Consider the following 18206-nt stretch of genomic DNA (forward strand, 5'->3'; position numbering starts at 1 on the left):
ATATATATATATATATATATATATATATATATATATATATATATATATATATATATATATATATATATGTGCCCCACCAGGATTTGGGGAGCTTTTACACTGCCTTATATAGTGTAAAACAACTAAGCTGCTATAATCAAATGAATATAGATATTTATTTATTTCAGATTTAAATAGCCTACAAAACCAATATTTCCAAGTTGAGACAAAAGTCCAAGTCTTTGCCAAATGTTTGCATAAAAACTTGCAAACTTCCAATAAGAAAATAAGAAATAAGAAACACAGGAGTTCCATGTAAGCATATTTTTTGTTTATAAAATCTATATTTATTTATATATATTATATATTTTGTTGTATTTTGAGCAGCTTCTGCATTGCTCGCAGACACTTGTAGAATACCACAGAAGGAAAAGTAGCTGTCTGATCTGAGAGTGAGGTGATATTTTCCTGCTTCGGTCAACTAATCGTGATTTATTGAGGGAAATAAATCCGGTGTGCGTTTCAGGCAGGCGGGCAGGCAGCGTGTGACGTGGGAGGAGCTAAAGTTTAGCAGCTCTGAAGCGACCAGCCTCTTCTTCTTCTTGTTAGTGTGTAGTAGAGGAGGCTCGTCTTCTTCAAACGCGCGATGATGATGACGGACTTCACTTCTCGGACACACTAACGGACTAACGTGTTCAGTCCCAGGCGCATATTGCGGATTTAAATGGTGTTACGGTCCATTTTCCCCGATCGTTTTTTTTTCTTCCAACGACATTGAAGACTTGAGTTGTGTTTTTTGTTGCGCTGCAGCTCGTGGATGGTAAGGTCTTTATGCACGCTCGGCGTCCCTCGGCTTCCAGGGTTTTACACCTTTTACAGCGGTGGGAGTGAATCTGAATTTCACTTAAATCTACTGCATTCATGTCTTTCTCTGTGTGTGTTTGTGGGGGGGAGAATGTTTTGTCTTCAGCCTCGCATAAATATATTGCTGACGTAATTTATTCTAAAAATGGAAGCTTTTGTGCGTAAATGAAGGTCTCTAGTTACCTGCTTATGCCGGTGGGTGTTTTTGCCTCACGATGGTCGATATTAACCACGACTTTGAACGTATTCTTACCAGGGCTGCACAGAGTTTGTGGTTGTGCTCACATCAGAGCTGCTCCCATGCCTTTTCCATCGGGGATGCACTCGTTGCCTGCTTGCAAATGAGCAAAAAAAAAAAAACCCTCATAATTTAATTCATGGCTCGGAATGAAAACGTATTAAATTGCAGCATTGGCAATTATTCACAGCACTGTTGTAAAAGTCTGCATGGGCAGACAGCCTCGTCTGTTTTGTGTGTGTGTATAAACAGCTGCTAGTTGCATTCAGCCCAAAGAAACTACAAACAAGAAAAACCCTTCTGTTTTATTGACTCCGCTTTGTTGTCACCAGGTGTAAAGAAACATTGGCAAAGGTGCTGCTGCTGCTGCCCGTTTTAATCTGTGAACACCATGTGGAGCCTTTTGGAATTGACTCTGTCCAACGTTACACTTGCTCCATGACACCATGCTATTATTCTCTTCCAAATAGCCGCCTCCTCTATATCTCGACTGTTAGTGTTGTATGCCTCTCAAATCACTCTGCATTCCTGTGATGCAAATGCATGTTTCAGTCTGGATAAAGCATAATTAAAAAGAAAAACAATCTTTCTCTGAGGCACAGAGTGTGTTTTTGAAAATGTATAGTTTTTCCTGAACCGATGGACATAATCTGGAGGTTATTATGCTCGTGAGAGGCAAAGCCTGGTCTCGGTGTTTAGATGGTGCTGATACATTGTTGGAATCTGACTGTGAATGACCAGCGGAGCAGTCTTTCCCCCCTTCTGGGCCTCTGCTCCCCTTTTACCAGCGTGTGATACTGTATCAGTAACATTAATAACGCTGAGAGTCTCTGGCTCTCTTACCGTAAACAGTCCTTTTCTCTGGAAACACTTGCAAAAGCATCTTGCGTGCTTCTCCCCCCCCCCCCCCCGTCCTCCCTCTCTTTCTCTGAAAAACACACATATGCACACACAGACCTCCGCCCACGTAATCACACACACATTCAGACACTCAAAAACAAACACAAAAGGCTCCGCCCAACACACCACCCACTGTAACAACTTCAGAGGAATGGTCAGCATGTGGAGAGGTTTTGGTAAAAAGGGTTGGAAGGGAGGGGGGAGTACACTCTGGTTGTATTTAACTCCCAAAAGGTTAGTGATGTCCCATGTAGTGTCCAGAGGGGCCGGAAGTACAAACTGATGGGAACGTGCATGTTTAGGTTCCCCTGTGCAGGGATGTGGAAAAAACAGTCATTTCACTGGGCATGAAGCCAGCCACACTGCCTTTCCATCAGCCGAGTGGCGTCGTTGCGTTTGAAGAGGTTTGTTGTCTGCCCGAAACTTAAAAGAGCAATATGTTTAAAAAAAATCCTTATTAGGTGAGCAAATTCGGCGGGGGGAAGGCACGCCAGTTTGAGGAATCTGCAAGAATTTTTGTTGCGTTAATGCAACCCTAAGTGTGAAAAGTCACACCTTGCTTTTACACGTTGGCGATAAGCTTTAATGGCTCACATTTGCATTCACTGAAACCCGGCTGTAGCCCCCGTTTGCTGACTGTCTCTACCGCGTCTACGGGGAGCTTTGTCTGCCAGTTGCAAGGCCGGTGTGACCTGCAGGTCCTGCGGAAAGGCTGGCCAGGCCCTGCAGGGGTTTAGATGTTGGGCCAAAGGGAGGCTCTGAATGCAGGTGATGATGCCTGGACCACGCAGATTAACCTGCATTTAATTTCCCCAATTTGCATTTTCTACCTTCCCCCTGTCTTCTCTTTCACAAACACATTTTGTTGATGTTGAAGACATCTGACCCAACCGTATGAGACTGCTGTCATGTCTGTTCATCACTGTTAACTGTGAGTCTGGAGCTTCAAGTTCAAACATGCTCAGCCACCAGGATTACACCAGTCCTAATAGACATGCTGGATATTTGACACATTTATGCATGTGGTTTCTGCTGTTTACACTGGATCGTGTATCTTAATAGCATTTGTATTCTTTATTTGGGCACCTTTATGAAAGGTACAAATAGTGCATCTGAGATTGCGCGGAGAAGACATGATTGTGAGGACTAGAATATCAAATATAAACTTAGATTAGCGCTGTCATATTTCTAGGCCTCCTTTAGTTGCACTGTAATAGAGAAGCATGTTCACACAAGCATAACAAAGCTGAGCTGTGATGGACCCGTGTTGAACCGTGTTTGGGTTGTCTCTTCATCAGAATTGCTCACTTCGTTGAGGCCTTAAATGAGTTGGCTGTCTTTGGATGACAATATTTTATGTAATATGTTCCTCTTCAGAGACACATTAGTGTCTTTTCCCATTTTCCTACTCTTGTTTTAAAAAGTGTAGAGAAATAGAAAGTGTTACTTCTGTAATGGAAAACAGACTTTCTGTCTGCCTGGAATGTTTTCCCCTCAAGTTCACTAACTCTTATATTTCAATTGGAGTGATACAGATACAGTAATTGTGTTTTTATTTTGCTCCCCCAAGATAGTCTTGGGATTTAGTATTTACATGGGAAATTACAAAATAAAACCTTATTATTTTGCTACAAACAAAGAATGTGTATTCTTAGATGTGACGGGTAGAGAAAGTTATTAGATGCTTGCAGTTAAAGAACAACTTCCCCTTTATTGCCGAAGAGATCAGCAAGCCATTTAGTGAAGGAAATACTGCAGTTTTATGTCTTCATAAACATTCTTCTTAAAGGGACATTTCACCACAAAATCAATGCATTTTTCCTCTAACCTGTAGTGCATTATGGTTAATAGCACTACAGGTAAAAGGAAAAATAAGCATTTTTGTTTTGGGGGTGAACTGTTTCCATACAGCTTCCAACACAACACATTTACAAACCCTGTCAGCGCTTCCATCCATGTGACCACTTCGATTTACTGCTCATTGCGTATCGGGCACATCTTATGTGATGCAATATAAATCTACAAGCATGTATTGATTCAAGTACGCTTCAGTAGAGAAAACTAATGTATGTAAGGGACGGCAGGAAAATGATTAGGAGAGAATGGGGGATCAAAAGTGGGGGAGGGTTTTGCCATTGTTTTCTTCTGGTTGACAGGAGGATTGTCTGAATTTATTAAGAGCAGTGTGAAGGCTCTTTTATTTTTTGGTCACTTCTGATTTAGATTTTATTTCTGGCTTCCCTTGCAATATAAGTAGACCCATAGTTTCATCGTACAGACTTACAGATGTTCCAGATGCCTTTGAATGTGGCATCAGGGTTTATCCTGTTATTGTTTCATTAACATTTTCATGTATAAATTAGGGTGCAGCATCAAATTAAGTTCACAGTTTAGGTATTATGATATATTTGGGGAGGGGCAGTATAGCAGTTTTATTCTTATTCTAAAGAAGGATCCAAAGAAAATATTGACACTGGGGAAGGAAACATAAGATTCAGCTTCCCTCCACACCCAAATACTTCTCATTCAGCCCCACTTCTATCACATTTCCATTGGAAATCAATTCATCAAAATGCCATCCATCTTTCTAATCATTTCTAATTCTTTTCTTAACAGGGTTAACTGTTCCAGGTGAATAAATCCACACTGATACCACTCCTTGTCTGTCCCCCCGCATCAGCTATTATCAGTGGGATTGTTGCCAGGAAGGACCACACTGTTGACTTATTACTTCCTTTATTGGTGGTGACTGCTCGCAAAGACAAAGATGGAGCCCCTGACAGTAAACAAAGCAGAAGTGCTTTAGCTTTTTTTTTCGTTTTGATGTCGCTATGTTTGCGGAGAGTAAACAACACACAGCCTTGAGGCGGCAAACCAGAAAAACGACTCAGACAAACTGTGATGTTGTCACTTGGGGAACGAGAGTAGCGACCAGTTTTGCAGTCAAGGATTTTTCGCCACGTTACGATCACCGGCGTTCATACCTGAGCGCGCTGATGTGATTGCGGTGCGTGTCCCACGAGGTGAAGCAGGGGCCAGAAACAGAATATCGTCATCTGATCCGCTTTTTAAATCCTATTGCTCTGCTTGTCAAATCGAGTAAAGAAGCGAGTCCTCACATCGGTTTAACTGCGGGGATTAATCGTGCCCCCCAAACTCAATGTTTAACCCTAACCCTCATGAGATCAATAGTCTACTATGGATCGCCAAGTCTTTGGATTTGATGGCGTAATTAGCAGATGAACTGTGATGCTCACACAGCGTTGGTCCAGACCTCACAAAGGCCTCTATTGTGTGATTACATGACCGTAAATCTTCGATTCTCCTTTGTCACGCCACAGTTTGTTCACAGACTTGACATCATCATCAACCCACAGATGAATGAGATGTTCTCCTACGCTGTGGACATTTTTGCAGCTTTGACGGCAGCAGTGGTCCTAGTACATCTTTGCTAGAAAGTCACAAGGAGACCAACTTAGCAGGGAAATAAATGAAAAGCTCCCCCCCCTCCTCCTCTTCATTGCTAGCGTCTTTAGACGGTCATTAAATTACAGTCTATCGAGCTGTAGAGCTTTAAGCAAGTGGAAATCTAAATTCCTCTCTCTCTGTTTTATTATGTTCCCAACTGAAACAAAAATGTTCGTCTCTAATCATAAATATTCCCTGATTGGTCAGCGCCTCATTAGTCTTAATGGATCATCGGGTGGAAAGCGTGCAGAGCTTTTCACCCCTGAAGAACATAAAAACCAAACAAAGAGATTATCGTAATCTGTTTGTCAGTGAGTTTGTAGTCTAATAGCAATCATGTTTAAACGCAGTGAAGTGATTTCCTTCTAAGTGGCTTGTAGTTTCTGAAATGGGGCCCCGATCAAGTGGGAATCCACAGAAACGATGCCTCCTATCACGCTGTATGTCTGACTGACACCTCATTATTGACACTTTTTGTGAGTTCTTCAAGAACTGATCTCCCACTCTTCCTCTCGTCAGGCTTGAATATTTTTGAGGCGAGGGCAACTCCGTATCATAGCGAATAAGGTGACCCCAACTCTCCTTTAAGCACTTATCTCCTCTCGCCAGTTCTGCTTCACTCGCTCGTTTGAAATGATAATTGCTCCTACCTGCGTGGCAAAGCCGAGCTGAGCAGTGTGCGTGCACAAATGTAAAAGGGAATTTGAATATTCCTCAGAGCCTATTCGAGCTTCGGATCGCTCTTAAAGTGGTGTCACGTTGCGCTCGTTATTTCAACGACTTGAAACTGTGTGTGTGTGTGTGTGTGTGTGTGTGTTGATGACGACGACACGGAAAGAAAAGTCCTATTGCTAAAGCGAAGGCAACACAGAGGGACATTGCTTTATTTTAATGAATGCCTTTGACTCGGACACATGGGCATGATGGGATCATGGAAACGGTGCAGGTAGTGTAGTCAAACAATTAACACAGACCGTCTGGTAGCTCAGGGTCACACAAAGCCAATTAGAACATATTCAATGTCCAGCCTCGTACCTGATTATCATAAGAAGACTTAATGCAAAGAGGTGGAACAGAGGGTCATGTTACTATGCAGACTAATAACTTGAATATGAGGAGATTAACACCTACACCAGGTTATCTAAATGTACTCTAGTAATCAAACTAGTTATTTTTCATATTTCCTGTAAGGTTGGCGAGCACAAAAAAATCCACCGGCAACACTCTGTTTCTAAAATGGCACGCATCCTTTTGCTGAGTGCTTTCTAGTTTAGTAAATACATGTTGTGTGTGTTAGGCTAAAAGGATTCATATTCACTTTTACCCAATGGCAGTTTTAACCAGCAGTGTCTGAGTGAGTGAGTCATTTTGGGGTCATGGGAAGAAACTGGCTTATGACCTGAATTGCCTTCTTAGATTCGTAGGAAATTTGTTAGTATTTTCCCATCATTTTGTTGTTTGAAAGTCATCGTCATCTTGCATTCGAATGCACCGGGGACACGCCGCAGCAGGATGCATTACAGCCAGTCATCAATGGAAAGATGATTCAGTGAATAATTAATGATACATTCAGGAAATGTCAGTATCCTCATGTTATCACTCTGGGATCACACACACGCGTTAATCAATAATTCAGTAAACGCTGTTGGCTTTAATTCTCAGACACTTTGGTATTCCTGTCAAATAAACCCCGGATGGCAGATAATGTTGTGTACAGGAAATAATGCCCACTATCTTAATATTTCAGCCTTCTGGGCACTACAACTAGAAAGCATTCAGGAGTTTGTCATTGTAACGAAATAAAAGGTTTAGAAATGTTTCATTTTGAGTGTGAATCAGTCAAGTTGTTTCTGAGATTCCTATTTATTTATCTTTTTTGTGACACCCCTTATTCTGAAAGATTGGGAACATGACAAAAACAACGTGCCGTGTTGTAACATAAATTATCAGCTGCTTGTTGTCATTAGCAGAAACACATTAGCATAGAGGAAATGGAGAGGGATATGTTGAATAAATGGCTCTTGATTAGCAGTCAGATCTGTTTTCTTGTGGCATTTGAACAAATGTGTCTCTTTTCACAGGAAGTTTGCCTTCAGGCATCGGGATAATGAGTCTGTGCAGCTGTCCCGTATCGTAGACCTGAGAGTTGGAGCGTGCATACGGTTTTTGTTTTTATCCCGGGTTAAAGTATCTTCTGTTGTGGACTGATTCAGAGGCCTCTGCTACTTTCTACCTGCAGGGTAGAGATGATATTGGAGAGTCAATAAGGACATTTTTCTCTATGTGGTTGTATTGTTTGTGTGTGTTTCTGTGACCTGGGAGGAAAAGTGAAATCGGAAATCAAGCTCTTTTTGCTCAATTTTAACAGTCCATTGATTCCTCTACTTCTGTTGATATTTAAAGAAAAAAAAAACCTATAAAATGTTTACTAAAGCATTTAATTTCCTGTTCTATATGAATTTGCTTTTGAGAAGCAAAATCAAAACAATGTCTGGCTGGAAAAATGTTTTTCTAAGGCCTGTATTGTGTTCGGCTTGTTATGACGACGTGGTTCATATTAAAAAAGTAGTGGAAGGCTTCTGTGGGAGGATATCCTGGAGATTTGTCTCTGATAGACGTATTACCTGTAAGCCGCTGTACATTCCTGCGAAAGCAATGAGCCGTTTTAGCACCAATGTAGACGTACTCAAGGTTTTACAGTTGCAGTTTATTTTTAACCCGGTCGTGATTTATTTAAGAATCTGCTTTTTTTCAATGCTGGGTGCAGTTTGCTCCAGCTGAAACCCGGACCGGATGAGAGGAAATGTGGTACCTCATGTTCACGCGAAGTACCGTATGTAGTGCTGCATTTCATAGACCATAAAAACAATAACAGCACTTTACCTTCCACCCCTGAGACATCCGCTGAAGACTTAGATATCCACAAAGTTACAAAGTTATAAATTGAGAGTACCTGTTTTTGTTCTAATTCATCTATTTATTAGATATTTATCAGATCGACTAAATTACCTTTTAAGTTAAGTTGTGAAAAAAAGTCAATATTGGAACTTGTGGTGCTGTAAAAGTGTAATTTCTACCAGCAAACTTGGAGCTACCAATAGACGTGCAGAGTTGCAACACTCTGGAGGCAGATTGCTCCATCTTTTAGTGGTTCCTCATCGGCCCTTTGTCGGCATGCCGCTCCAAATGCAATCGACACAAGGATTTCCGGGAGATTTATGAAAGAAAAACTGATTTCACGGAGCAGAGGCTTGATGCTTTTATGGTCTGTTTTTGCCCCAATATTGAATTTTCTGTTGGAGCAGCTGACAAAAGCAATGCTGGAATAGACGTCAATCTATGGGCTACGAGGAATACCTCCAAACTCTAATACAAGAATGGGCTGACTAACACGAGGAATGTAGTGAGTAACCAACTACTTTTGCTCTTGACTAATTGGTTTCAGTGAGTAATGTGTGATGAATAATGGATTACGTTTTTGCGATGACATCGCCAACACTACTTTTTAAATGGATTATGCAGCAGCAGCAAATATAATGATTTTACAGCTTGTTGTAAGTAATAATTGAAGAAAAAGCTCAGTCATTGAATAGCCAATCATTGATTCTTTGGGGGAAATGGTAAGGGAGTAGTAATAATGGCAAGCACAGCAGGGAGTCTCTGCCTGTCAGTCGCCCACTGAGGTTTTTTCTGCTCCACATAATGGCTCCATGAATCTTCCTGAATGGTAACCAGCGCCCATGTTGTTTTCAGGGTCAGACGTGTGGCCAACAAAAGGACTTTTGCTCCAAAAATTTGTTCTGGTACTATTTATTTTCAGTTGCAGTCTCACAAAGTGACCCCCCAAAAAACTGCACAACAAAATGCAAATGCTTTTCTAGTTCTCTTTCTCTCTGGACTTTGATGCACCCATGATACCATTAATGGACTGGACGTCGGCCTAATCTAGCCTCCTGTCCAGCTCTGCGATACGACTCTCGTCACAGGGTCCTGCCCGGAACGCTGATTATCTCCATAAGTGCCGCAGACTGTGCCAAAGACTAAATGAGAGACAAGTCACTTTGCAGGGGTGAGTTATTGGGCGCTGGTTGCCGAGCACAAAGCCCAGTCGTCTGCACAAAGCTAGCCAAACGGTGAGTGTTCGCGCCACTCCGTATCCAGTGAACTTGCCGTGACCTGGCCAATGTGTCCGTCGCACCCTTTCTCTCTCTGAACAGATGCAGGTGTTAATATGGAGATGCCCGGGGAGGGTCGAAGGTTAACGAATCTGTAGCCTGAAGCAATATGGCACCACATTCACCCTTCGTAGCTACAAAGAGCAGCAGGCCTTCTCCTAGATGAGCAGATGGGTCCTGTGGCACCGAGCATAGTGGGTCGCCAGTACTGTAACAGCTCCAGCTGAACAGGCCCTATAGTCAATTGTTGCTTCTAATAAGATCACTTTCTTTGTACTTGCTGTCAAATATGATTTAATGTTTATTAATATTTAATACTTTTCTCCTCGGATCCTCATTGTTCTTCATGATGGATTAGTACACTCTACGATTAATTTGACTAAAACACATGTGCTTGACGTGGTACTTATGCAAAACTAATGTTAGAGAACACATGATAAGTGCGACACTGCATGAGTTTACTTGCCCTTCGTGCCCTTGCTAAGCCTCTGCAGATCTGCCTCTGGGATATGGAGCACCAGTCTTGTCCTCCTCAGGTGATAGTCTTGAGTTATATGAACATCGTAAGCTTCACACCCATGAGTCATCCCATATTTTGGATTCCCCAGACACCTTTAGTATCCCAGTCTGCTGCTGGGGCCTCTTCATATTGACATAACTCATATGACTGAGTGCACAAACTTTTTTTTCCCCTTCACTGTACAACATCTGTTTTCTGTGAGAGAAGTGTTCAAATGCAAACAAGTACAAGGAATAAAATTGAGGAGCCAAAACAAAACAACAACATCAATACATTTGGCAAAGGCTAATTATTATTATAGGAATTTGGACCAAATCAATTAGTGTTCTACTTATTCAGGTCTCTCTGTGCAAAAGACCTCTGGAGTTGCACACGGATAAGCTTTGGGAACATGGAGACGTTTGTGTGACATGGATGCATAAAAAGAACCGGACACAGCATTGAGGGGGCAGCACCCTGATTATTCCTCTGATATGAAAGTTGCTCGGTGGCGCATGAAGCAAAACAAGTTTGACTTCCGAGTAGAGAATCCAGATAAAAATTAATTGATAGTTGATCGATAGTTTCCGCAAACTCAGCCTCCAACCCTTCGGTCCAGACTTGTTTCTTGGGCCTATTTACATTAATGGAAGGAAGACAAATAACTGAATTTGGCTATAAATACATTTTGCAATGGCAATGGCTTCACACAATCGACCTGGTTATTGTAATTCCACTATTTGGCCACTGAAAAGATTTGCTTCAAAGGCCAGCGCTCTTCCTGGGGGCTTCTTTGACACATGCTGGGCTGCCATAACTTGTTGTTGCCGTCTCAGCAGGCATGAGAGGGACTAGCCACGGAGGGGGGGATATTACAGCATCACGGATGAGTGTTTCAGTCTCCCACACAGTTTGCTCCAGTGTGGCAGCAGGAACCAAAGCAGGCTGGTAGTGAAGCGAAGAGTGACATGTACATATTGGTCAAGTGGTTCAGACCCAGGGGACGAACAGAGACAAGGGGGTGACAGGGAGGCACAGATGCACAGATAAGTGATCTGTCTTGTCATAGCAAAGGTGAGTCAGATGACCCTCCACCTACCAACAAAAAAAAAAGCCCAATATCCAGTATTTTTGCAAGATGGACAGCTTAACAGTGAACTACAACACAAGCCATCAAGTCTACAAGCTGCTAATTTTGACTGGTGCCAGTCTGTAGGTGTGTGAGCCAACTAGACTCTCTGAAGTCTTTGTACTAGCGGGGGGGGAATCCAGGGTTGTAAATCTTGGTTTGTCCTGCATTCTGTTGTTGTATGACCAGGTTGATTAGAAGTTTAAAATAGTATTCCCCAGCATGGCATTGTCTCCGCAGACAACCTGGGGCCACTCACTGACCCCCGCAAGATTTATTAGCTACCGTAAATATTTGGTTGAGAGCTTGCATCACTGCAACAACTCCCACAAGACCTCGTCCAGAGACGCCATGTGCTCTCCAGTGTTTACTTTCTAAACGTCACCACCTAAGTGAGGGGAGGGGGGGTCAGTAAGGAGTTGTGTTCACATATAACAGGAGCAGACTTTGCCATGTTCACTGACTTGGGTGTCTGTATGATATTGGTGAAAAGTCAACTTAGAGTTTAGGAAAATTTTTATTCGTCAATGTTCAGCATCAACTATACATTTTGTTTGTATGCTAATTAGCAATGTTCGCATGCCAAGGGACGATGGTTTGCATAGTAAACATTCCGCTCATTAAACGTCATTTTAACATTGCCTGTTAGCATGTTGACATGATCATTTTATTTAAAGATCTGTTGCAACTTATAGCTTCGCAGAGTTGTTTTTAAAAGTCCTGGTCCCTTTATTGCAGGGTGTCCCTCTCTTTCTCAATGAAATAAAGTGTTTTATGTTTTAATAAATTACTATAATAAAAATGTTTATATACCATTGGATCAAATAACTTTGGAATGTGAAGAAGAGCAACTCGTAGCAAACGCACGGATTATTTATGCTCAACTCGTCATTTCTCCTCAGATCTATGGTGCTTTGTGCCATTTTTCAGCTAATTTTTATTTAAAATCCCAAATTCTCGGCTCACTCACCTCCCATACAGGAGCGCCATTTTTGGACAAAGTAGGCATCTTTTCGTTTTGAGCAGCAGATAGACATAGTTGGCAACTAGCTGGAAAATGTGGAACATTTAGCAGCTTATGAGCCAGATATTTGTCCAAGGTGTTGGTGGAGACCAAAAACGGAGCTAAAAAAGACGGAAAGAAGAAAGGACTTTAAATTGCCAGGTGGCCATAAACATGACATCAAGTTAATGCTAATGTTGCTTTGTAGTGGCCTGATGTGTAAATAAGCAACTGTTTACAACCATCTGTCGGTGTTGTTTACAGCTTGTTTCCTCTGCCCCCAAGTGGCCAAATATGTGACTGCTGGTTTACTACTAAGACAATTTTCCAGTTTATTTTAATCACAGCGCTATACAGCATATGGCCTGTTTTTGTTTAGCAGAGAAGTTCCCATTTAAAGTGTTCTCCATGAAAGGCAACCCCTACTAAATAGAAAAAAACATAACCTTATCTGCACACTCACACTGAGGCCAATAAAAGTCAGAGAGCAGATGTGCTATAGCACCTCTTTGAGACAAATTACAGAGTTGTCTTGGGAGTCACTGTTCTTTCATTTATTTCCCCATACAGCCACAAAATTAGAGCCAAGCTGCCATATTATCTTCTTGGGGATCTCTCGCTGATTGTTGATGACAGCGTAATTAAATACGGGGGATTAAAAAAGAATCCGACAAGCATTTTATCTTGCCGAGAACCTTTTGTGGGCTGCAGTGCAAATTGAACATTCACTTAGACTTTTAAGTTTGTGAAACCCTGTAAGCTGCCACATCACGTGTGTGTTCATGTTAGCTGGCTGGTGGTCTGAATGGTCTGTGTAGTTGGGTTTTTCTTTGGCAGTGTGGTGAAAAGTAAACGGTAGAAGCATAAATATTGCCTTTGTCACCGTGGCTTAAGCTGAAGCCATCAGTGTGCTACAGTTGTATATTCGAGTGTCGGAACAGAAAGACGAGGCGGGTGATTTTTGGAAGACAAACAACGTAACTCTTCAATTCTCGATCCGTTGTTTGCAGTAAAAATCCACACCATCTGCCAAAATGAGCCACAGCCAAATGTAGCCTATCAGTTCTTTTGCTTTTATAGTTGTTGGTTATAGCGTCAGAAGTTGGATTGGGATCTGATATTCTAGCTTGTGATTCTTTTTTTCTTTCTTCTTTTTTGTCTTTCATGTTCTTGGATCAAACATAAAAGAAACAACTTCTCTCTCTTCTCTCCGCAGATCCAAAATGACTTTTACTAAATTGCCACTGGTTGGAGCTTAGTGCTGATCCATCGAAGAGCACTATGAGTAGATGACAACAAGCAGCCTTTAATCCAGAAAGGATTGCACTTCTCAGTGTTAAGAGTCTTCTTACTGTGTGTAAGGACCTCTGGGAGTACAAGAATCAAGTCAAGGACATGTTCACTCCCCCTCAGCCTGCTGGAAGATGGGAGTGAGAAAATAAAGCTCTGCGCAGTCAAGAGAAGCTTAATGAATTCCAAGGAATCTTAAAAAAATCAACGGTGTGCATTTGTGTATGTCTGTGTAAGAAGATCAGGCAACCATGTGGACATTAGGCGCCGTCCACTGTCTTCTGGCTGCGGCACTGCTGTGGGCTAGCTGCCTCCGATCACTGATGGCCACTGAAGATGATGTCACACCACGCATCAGTTTCTCTTACAGTAAGTCGAAATAATTACCATGACATGCTTTTGTCATGAATATTGTATATTCAAGGCTGTGAATAAGATTCTCTTGTAACAACATGGTGGAGCCCCGAGGCCCCAGGTCCCGCTGGTGCACAGAGTCCTGTTGCCTGTGTTTTAATGATGTCCAAAATGCACCAACTTCAACACTGCACATCCTTCGGTCCCAGCAGTATATTTGCCAAGTGTAAAGTAGATTGGATGACTGGTTCTGGAGAAATGCGAAGGACATTCCCACAGACAGACAGAGATTCCTGGTTTTATAATCAACCGTTAGAAGTGATACCGATATGTTTCAGTGCATATTTTGATCATTATGGATAATGGTGACATTTAATGTCCATATTACCCCTTTTGCCTATCTAAAAAAACGTTTGCATGAGAGTCTACGGACCACAGCCGGCTGGTTGTCAGACCCTAGTCGGAGCTGTGCTGCGATTGGCCAGTCTGCTTTCGAGGGTGGGTGAGCAAAGATAACAAACACAGCTGCAACAAGTGTGTAGTGAAGCCACCTTCCCAGCAGTGTGTTCACAGAGACGTATCGTACACCACGAGGGCCCGTGGGCTTACTTGTACACGTGCCAACGTGAAGATGCCTGAACTACAAACAACACTTCTCATACATACATGCAATTACAAGTCAGTTCCTGGAAGGCCTCTTTTGTGTCTGTGTTGAACCTCGACAGGCAATGTGGGTGAAAATATACACGGCATAACATGTGATTCTTCAGTGTTACTCAGTTGAAGAATGGAAAAAGGTGCAACAGTTTGGGGCCTGGTAAGGATTTTGCAGTACATATAGTCTGCCTTAGTCATTCCTCCGTTTTTGTTGCTAATCAACCTTTTGGTATTAAGCACAGCCGAATGCAACGATTTATCTCACAAATATAAACTTACCATCTCTCCTGGCACATGGTGATTGATTGGAAGACCTTTCGTTAGCACTTGACTTCATCATCGCATGTAATTACTCTGCACACACTGCAGCACTCCTCTTATTATAATTGCTGTAGACTAAGCTTTTACACTATAAAAACATGGTGCTGTTTTTCAGGATTTGCTCGGCGAACACATTTTTGTAGCTGATTGATGCCTTATTGGAGCTTATGACAAATGAGAGGAAGGAGAAAACGTTGCTGTTTAGATACAGCTAGGAGGGGACATTGACTGTTAAATACATTTTCTTTAAGCATCCCATGTTGTAGCTGTTGGAAAAGGATTCACAAGTTGATTCTTGAGTTCCCCGGCTCCTACAATGTATTTTTATCCTGTCCTCCTCTCTGTTTTGCAACATTGCTCGTACAGGCAAATATGCCGATCTGGCAGCAACTAAAGTACAGGCTGATGTGGATGTAGGGGTGCGTCGGCTCTTGTAAACACTACCTGTCTGAATTTGAAGATCCTCCCCCTGAAAACAACAATGTAATGCTTGTTTTTCTTCACTCCTCAGCCAACTCGGTGAGGCGTCGTGCGGTAATTCACAAGCACCTTCTCAAATTGGCATCGCTCATATCCAAGAAAAACTTCAGCCATTTAAATTGTTCCTCAGAGAACTGAATGGATTTAATTGGCCCCACGGCTGGTTCCCAGCAATGGAGTGTTTTGAAGACCGCTGGTGTTTCTGTTTTTTCACCGCTTTGCTTTACTCAGCATTCATGTATTTTGATGGCAGTAGTTGGTGATTGAGATTCTCTTAAACAACACTAACAGTGATTGTACCCATTCATTAAGAGTACAGCTTTGCAGAATCACCGACATGCTGAATGTTTCATATATAAACTAGCCTCAATTCAACCTGCACCATTGATGCAAAACATGTAAAGCAGGTCACCGTTTCAAACCTCTATTCCAGTTTGTATAGTCCGTAAGAAAAATGAGGGCCGGGCCTGTTTTCTCTCGAGGGCCCTTGCCTCAACATGGATTTTTTTTTCCTGGAAAGGCGTCCCTTTTTCTTTTTTGTCTCCCGTCCCTTTCCTCTCGCCCCTTCCTTCTTTCATAATGAGCAGGCTAATCTCTCATGTGTAGTGAGTGGAGGTTTTTGTGGTCACTGCAGTGGGAGAGCCTCGACTGTTTTTCATTACAGTTCTTATGCAGAGAGACGGCACAAAGGATCATGGGACTTGAAGCGGCAAGCGTCAGTTACGCATGTGGCATGTATCACTGTTAGTAATCAGAAACGTCTCAGGCAGGATGTTACTGTCTTTCTTGAGATATGTGCTGAGGAGATGATTTATTTTTCCTCTCTTTCTTTCACTTGGAACAAGAAGGAGAAATTCAAGTCCTGCACATAATGAGAACAGTTTACATTAATGAGCTGGTTGGGGCATTTGGCAAGCTCTTGATTTCTTTTTTCTTAAGTGTGGCTTGAGTGCATGCACTGTATTGCATGTCACTCTGCTTCTGCTGTGATTCTGGTTCCTCTTAAAGCAACAGTTTGACATTTTTGGAAATATTATTTGTTTTTCTGCCAGGAGTTTTATTACGTTGGGCAAGTGAACAAACAAAAAATATAGATACATACAATACTTCGCTGAAGTTTTATGAAGTAAAAATAAATAAAGTGATTGAACTGTAGAGAAAAAACTCGGCTAGCTCGCTGACAGCAGACTAAGCTCGAGTCTGTGTGACAGTAGCCTTCATTGTTGATAGGCTGAACTATTTGAACAAATCATTGTTGAAGATGAAGAAGACCAGGGGCCCGTTCCAGGAAGCAAGTTTAACAAACTCTGAGTCAAAACCTGAACTCTAGGTTGACCACCTCTGAGATGGGCAACTCAGACTTTTCGGTTTCAGAACAGCGGTTTTCAATTGGTTCAATCAACTCTGAGTATGTAAACTCTGAGTTACGCGCGTGCCTGCTGACTCTACAAAGCCGTCATCAATGGAGCTCAGATACTACGTACCAACGTAACTGCAGCAAAGTAGAGAGAGTTCGCGTGACAGACATTTACGGCCTGACTTAATACGTATAACTTAATGAAACAGTCGATTGATCTAAAGGTGATAACGCTTTATGTTCAGCTTCATGGAGCGACTCTGTGGTGTAACGGTTAGCAACGCTGCCTACGGTGCAAGCGCCAGGGGTTCGACTCCCAAGTACCCCAATTAACAAATAATCATTTTCATAAAGGCGTAATCCCCCAGGCACAAAAAGAAAGTGGCTTCACCTGAAAATTAAGCATAAGAATATTGTGCAAATACGTAGACTAAGGCATATGATTTTAATAATGTTTCACATATTAAACAGTAAATATAAGCAGCTATTTCAACAAAGAAATATCCTTAAACATTTCATAAATCTCCCGTTCGCAAAAAATCTAAAGAGCTCTGCAAAGAATCTGGTCTCGGATTATGAAATTTTGAAAATGTCTGAGAATATTGTTTAGATATGTGATCGGTAGGAAAGGTAATCAAAATCCTCTCCTGATGCAAAGCTGCTAGAATCACTTTTATTTCCATATCGATTAGGTTGATGAGGAAAGGACGGCACATTTTTTCAGAGTTGGTCCAGATTCCGGAAAAAGGCAGAGACATAGAAGAAACTCACGGTTTGTTGAAGAAAACCTGCTAGCGAGCAGGTTAGGTTGACGGAGTATGTTGCCCGGGTAACTGACTCAGATTTATGCTGAACTGCCTTTGTGAAACCGAAAAACCAGAGTTTCCCTCATCTCAGGGTTAACTAACTCAAGGTTTTCACTAAACCTGCTTTCTGAAACGGACCCCAGAAAGTAGTGACAGCGGCTGCAAATATTTTTTTGCAAATCGGCTTAAAAAACGGCCGGTACTGATCACCGTAAAAATGCTCAATATTGGTGCCAACAATCAGGCCTAAAATAACTATTTAAACAATATAATTGTAGAATAAATGACAGGTTACCTGGAAGACAGCTATATAACAACTCTCACGTAAGCCAGATTTCGAGCCCCCAACTTCACAAGTAGGCATCCAGAGACTCTGTCTGGTACTATTTGTGTGTGTATATATACAAGGTTCGTATGTAATGTACGAAAAATATAAGAAAGGAAATATTCAGATCAAAAGGGGATTTTCAGTTTATTACTTTCACACAGACTGCTAGTAAGGAAGCAAATCAAAATGCCCCTTTAAGCAGAGCTACCAAGCATGCTGTGCATGCTGAATGTACTCCGTGTCCGTTCCTGTTTGCGTTTAGTTCATGTTCGGCGAATATTGTGCGCTTTCACTCATGCATGCTAATCCAGTGACCTTGGCAGTGTGTGGATCGCAGGGCAGAAACGGAGGAGGGGCG

At 42.0% G+C, this 18206-nt stretch overlaps 1 protein-coding gene across 1 annotated transcript in view; it reads left to right on the forward strand.

The window, feature by feature from the left end:
• Positions 1-632: 632 nt before the first annotated feature.
• The window catches only part of LOC311029879 (semaphorin-4B-like), a 43201-nt gene continuing 25627 nt past the window's right edge, over positions 633-18206 (forward strand). The window contains exons 1-2 of the mRNA XM_084035277.1: positions 633-799; positions 13472-13914. Coding sequence (XP_083891403.1) covers positions 13797-13914 — 118 coding nt within the window. The 5' untranslated portion in view covers positions 633-799; positions 13472-13796. The remainder of the gene's footprint in view (positions 800-13471; positions 13915-18206) is intronic.

This window comes from Eutrigla gurnardus, assembly GCF_963514095.1.
Source record: "Eutrigla gurnardus genome assembly, chromosome: 1".
NCBI classification, from domain to species: Eukaryota; Metazoa; Chordata; class Actinopteri; order Perciformes; family Triglidae; genus Eutrigla; species Eutrigla gurnardus.